General features: G+C 45.1%; 1 protein-coding gene across 1 annotated transcript in view; it reads right to left on the bottom strand.

The window, feature by feature from the left end:
• The window catches only part of LOC143289656 (uncharacterized), a 14,078-nt gene continuing 9,126 nt past the window's right edge, over positions 1 to 4,952 (bottom strand). The window contains exons 5-6 of the mRNA XM_076598705.1: positions 2,836 to 2,965; positions 1 to 262 (exon numbers count right to left, since the gene is read on the bottom strand). Of these exons, the coding sequence (XP_076454820.1) occupies positions 1 to 262; positions 2,836 to 2,965 (392 nt within the window). The remainder of the gene's footprint in view (positions 263 to 2,835; positions 2,966 to 4,952) is intronic.

The following is a 4,952-nucleotide window of genomic DNA, read 5'->3' as shown; positions in this document are numbered from 1 at the left end:
CTAGCACACCAGCTCAGCAAATTCTTCAGCATGGTCAGGGCATTTCTTCAGCACGTCACGCTTGAAGCTGCGGCAGGCACGGGCGTCATTTCCGCACACCGACGTCATGCAGATGTCGAACTCGGATACGTCGTCCTTGTCGGCGATGAGGCAGCGGGCCAGGGGCCGGGAAGTGAAGATGGGACCGCACAGTCTGGCGGCCAGGGCCTTCTTCTGGGCTCCGCAGGCCTGGAAGTCCTTGGTGATAGTCTGACACCTGCCGCTGTGTGTGTGGGAGTGTGGGAGAGAAAATTATGTGCATTATGTTGGTTGTTGTTTTTTTTTTTACTCACTTGTGTAAACAAAGTGAGTCTATGTTTTAACCCGGTGTTCCGTTGTCTGTGTGTGTGTGTGTGTGTCCGTGTGTCTGTGGTAAACTTTAACATTGACATTTTCTCTGCACATACTTTGTCAGTTGACACCAAATTTGGCATAAAAATAGGAAAAATTCAGTTCTTTCCAGTCATCTTGTTTAAAACAATATTGCACCTCTGGGATGGGCACAAAAAAAAAATGAAGCCTAATTATATGCAAACTGCATTTACTGTAAAATTTATTTATTTTTTTTATTCTCCAAACTTGGCACTTTGATCTGATATTCTGACCCAACAACAAGAGCAGTCATTATTATCATTTTTTTGTTCAAACAGGAACTTTTTTTGTTAAGCATGGAAGTTTTAATTATTTTGCAAACGTTTTGGTGCAGATAGTAAAAAAAGGGAAATTACTCTGTAATTAATGCTAGGGGACTTAATTCGCTTTAAACTGATCTTTCTCATCTTAAACATTACCTTTTGAAAATATGCACAATACATAAAAAGCTTGGATTTTTTTTTTCAGTGTATCACAAGTGAGTCTTGAAGGCCTTGCCTCTCTTGGTTTTTTTTTGGTTTTTTTTTTGGTTTTTTTTTTTTTTTGCATCACATTGTAAAGTATTGTTTTGTTTCGTTTCGTTTCGAATCGTATCGTATTGTGTCGTACAGTACTGTGTCTTGCCGTAAACTAATGTATCGTATCCGTAGCGTATCGCCCTGTACCATATCATTCCTCTTCCATCACTACTGACACAATCAAACTTGTCAGTACATCCATCCCTCTTTCCAGTTCAGTCAGGAAACTCGGTGTTGTCCTTGACAACACACTGTCCATGCAAAAATTTTACCAGTCAGACATGTCAATCCTGCGGCGCATCAGTTCCATCCGGAAATATCTGTCCATTGACGCAACATCTAGACTTGTCGTTTCTCTCATTCTCTCTCGCCAAGACAACTGTAACTCTATTGTCTGGTTTGCCTGCTTCATCCATTCAGTCCCTTCAGTCGCTTACAAAAGTCTGCTGCCCGACTCGTCCTCAGAAAGAAAAGATCTGAGCACATCACTCCTCTTTTGCAACATCTCCACTGGCTCCCCGTCTCACACAGAATTAAGTACGATATCAGCACTCTATGTTATAAATGTATTCACAAATCAGCTCCTTCCTATCTCTATGGCTGCCTTCACCTCCACACTCCATCTCGCTCTCTACGATCGGCTTCGTGTCCACTCATACCCAGATTCAAACACTCGACTATTGGCCGCCGTTCTTTCTCTGTCTCTGGACCTTGCAATTGGAATGAACTTCCTCTTTCGCTCGTCAAGTCTTCGCACTCAGCTCTTTCAAGTCTGGCCTTAAAACCCACCTCTTCCCAAAATAGCCTCCCTTCCCTGCCTCTTCCTTGTCTTTAGTTTCTACAGTATTAGAGTTATGCATGCGTGTGAATGACTGGTGCGAAAGCGCTTTGATTTGTCTCTGCACAAGATTCAGCGCTATATAAATACAATTATTATTATTATTACTATTATATCGTGCCGTACTGTACCGTACCGCATCGTACCGTCTCGTATCGTGCTGTACCGTGTCCGTACCGTACCACACTGCAGCGTCCCGTATCGCAACGTACCACACTTTATCGTACTCTAATGTACAGTATGCATCGAATCGTATCGTGTCGTTTTGTGTCGTACAGTACCGTATCGCACTGTACCGTGCCGTACCGCATCGTACCGTATCTTACCGTCTCTTACAGTACGTGTCGTGTCCTATCGTGAGTATAGCATCACATCGTAATGTATCGTTTGTGTTCTTATTGCATTGTATCCTGTATTACCATATCCTACATGTACCTTACCGCATCGTACTGTACCGTAATGTACCGTATCATACCGTACCGTTACGTATCCGTACCGTAGCCTTCCGTACCTTACCGCATCGTACTGTGCCGTAATGTACCGTATCATACCGTACCGTTACGTATCCGTACCGTAGATTTCCGTACCTTACCGCATCGTACTGTACCGTAATGTACCGTATCATACCGTACTGTTACGTATCCGTACCGTAGATTTCCGTACCTTACCGCATCGTACTGTACCGTAATGTACCGTATCATACCGTACCGTTACGTATCTGTACCGTAGCTTTCCGTACCGCACCGCATCGTAGCGTCCCGTGTTGTATCGTAACGTACCGTATCCGTACTGCACCGCGTCATACCGTACCGTACCGTACCGCATCGTATCTCACCGCAACGTACCCGTGCCTTAGTGTGCTGTGTACCGTGTCATACCTTATCAGTACGATACGGTACGGGTAGATTGCGCGTGTCATACCGTGCCGCATACGTACCGTATCACGCCGTCTCGTGTACGTATGGCACGCTACGGGTATGTTGCGATCACGGATTCGGACAATATGGTGCGGTACGCGTACCGCACAGCACTGACGGCCTTGACCCTCAGGAAAGGAAGGGAACTGACCTCTGGATGATGTCGGCCTTGTCGAGGGCGTCGTGCAGGATGGTCACGGCGTGGTTGCTGTTGTCGTCGCTGTTGTAGCCGTACAGCTCGTGGCGTCGGTCCGTCAGGGTGCCCCTGCTGCTGCCGTCCCCTGGGGAGGGACATCCACCACCACCATCACCACCATCACCACCACCACCACCACCACCACCACAACAACAACAACAAGACCTATAGTTGCTCATGAACAAATATAATAGCGAGATATCTACAAGTCACAATATTTGAATAAAATAAAATAGAATATAAAAATGAAACACCTTGCTAAAGACTTGTTTTACTCCTTAACAGGATTCAAGAAAGAAAAAGAAACACACACACACACACACACACACACACACACACACACACACACACACACACACACACACACACACAAACCAAAAAAAAACCCCAAAAAAACCCAAACAAACAAGCAAAAACCACCAACCACTGTGGCAAAGTGGTTAATATCATGGACTGGCAACTCGGATGACACAGGTTTAAGCCCCATCACTAGTGGGTTGGTTTGGTTTTTTTTGGTTTTTGTTGTTGTTGTTTTTTTCGGCCTGTGGCCAGCTCCTACCCAAAGGTGACTGTGCTATGGTCTCAAATGAGATTTCAGCTTGCAGTTTAAGTTTCTTAAGGAGGCGATACTTGCGTTCAGACAAATCCACATATGCTGCACCACATCTACTAGATAGATGCCTGACCAGCAGCATAACCCAACGCGCTTGATCAGGCCTTGAGTGCATGCTTATTAAAACTATATTTATTTATTTATTTATCATTATTATATTATTATTATTATTATTATTATTACTACCTTTTTCCATATTACAATTATTATTTATTTCTTTATTTATTTATGTAAGCTTATCTATTATTTATTCACCTTTTTTTTCCTCAAGGCCTGACTAAGCACGTTGGGTTACGCTGCTGGTCAGGCATCTGCTTGGCAGATGTGGTGTAGCGTATATGGTTTTGTCCGAACGCAGTGACGCCTCCTTGACCTACTGAAACTGAAACTGAAACTATAACTATATTTGTTTACTTATCAGAGTGGATTTCTTTTTTACATAAATTTGCCAGAGGACAACACTCTCGTTACCATGGGTTCTTTCCCCCCCCCCCCCCCCCCCCCCCCCCAGTGCGCCAAGTGCGTGCTACACACGGGACCGCGGTTTATCGTCCCATCCGAACGACTAGGCACTCAGTTCAAAAGACCCTCGCGAGACAATATTCTTCTTCTTCTGCGTTCACTCGTATGCACACGAGTGGGCTTTTACGTGTATGACCGTTTTTACCCCGCCATGTAGGCAGCCATACTCCGTTTTCGGGGGGGTGCATGCTGGGGTATGTTCTTGTTTCCATAACCCACCGAACGCTGACATGGATTACAGGATCTTTAACGTGCGTATTTGATCTTCTGCTTGCATTTACACACGAAGGGGGTTCAGGCACTTGCAGGTCTGCACATATGTTGACCTGGGAGATCGTAAAAATCTCCACCCTTCACCCACCAGGCTCCGTCACTGTGATTCGAACCCGAGACCCTCAGATTGACAGTCCAACGCTTTAACCACTCGGCTATTGCGCCCGTCACACGAGACAATATATTGTCAGGAAAAACTAGACGCTCAGTTTGATTTTCCAGTCACGCTCAGTTTGATTTTCCAGTCACGCTCAGTTTGATTTTCCAGTCACGCTCAGTTTGATTTTCCAGTCAAACTCGTGGAGAAAGAACGCGAGCGGGATTTGAACCCACGCCCTCAAGGACTCTCTCTGTATTGGCAGCTGAGTGTCTTAAACCATTCTGCCACCTTCTTCCTTGACAACAAGACAGCCATCCGTTTGTCACCATCAGTCTGAGGGATTTCCAAGATCACACCGAATAAAGTACAAGATCAGAACTCTATGTTATAAATGTATTCACAAATCTGCCCCTTCCTATCTCTGCGGCTGCCTTCACTTCTACACTCATTCTCGCTCTCTACAATCGGCTTCGGATCCACTCTGTTTACGCATACCCAGATTCAGACACTCGACTCGTTCTTTCTCTGTCTCTGGATCTTGCAATTGGAATGAACTTCCTCTTT

This window comes from Babylonia areolata, chromosome 14, assembly GCF_041734735.1.
Source record: "Babylonia areolata isolate BAREFJ2019XMU chromosome 14, ASM4173473v1, whole genome shotgun sequence".
Lineage (NCBI taxonomy): Eukaryota > Metazoa > Mollusca > Gastropoda > Neogastropoda > Buccinidae > Babylonia > Babylonia areolata.
This window is presented reverse-complemented; position numbering and strand designations above follow the sequence as displayed.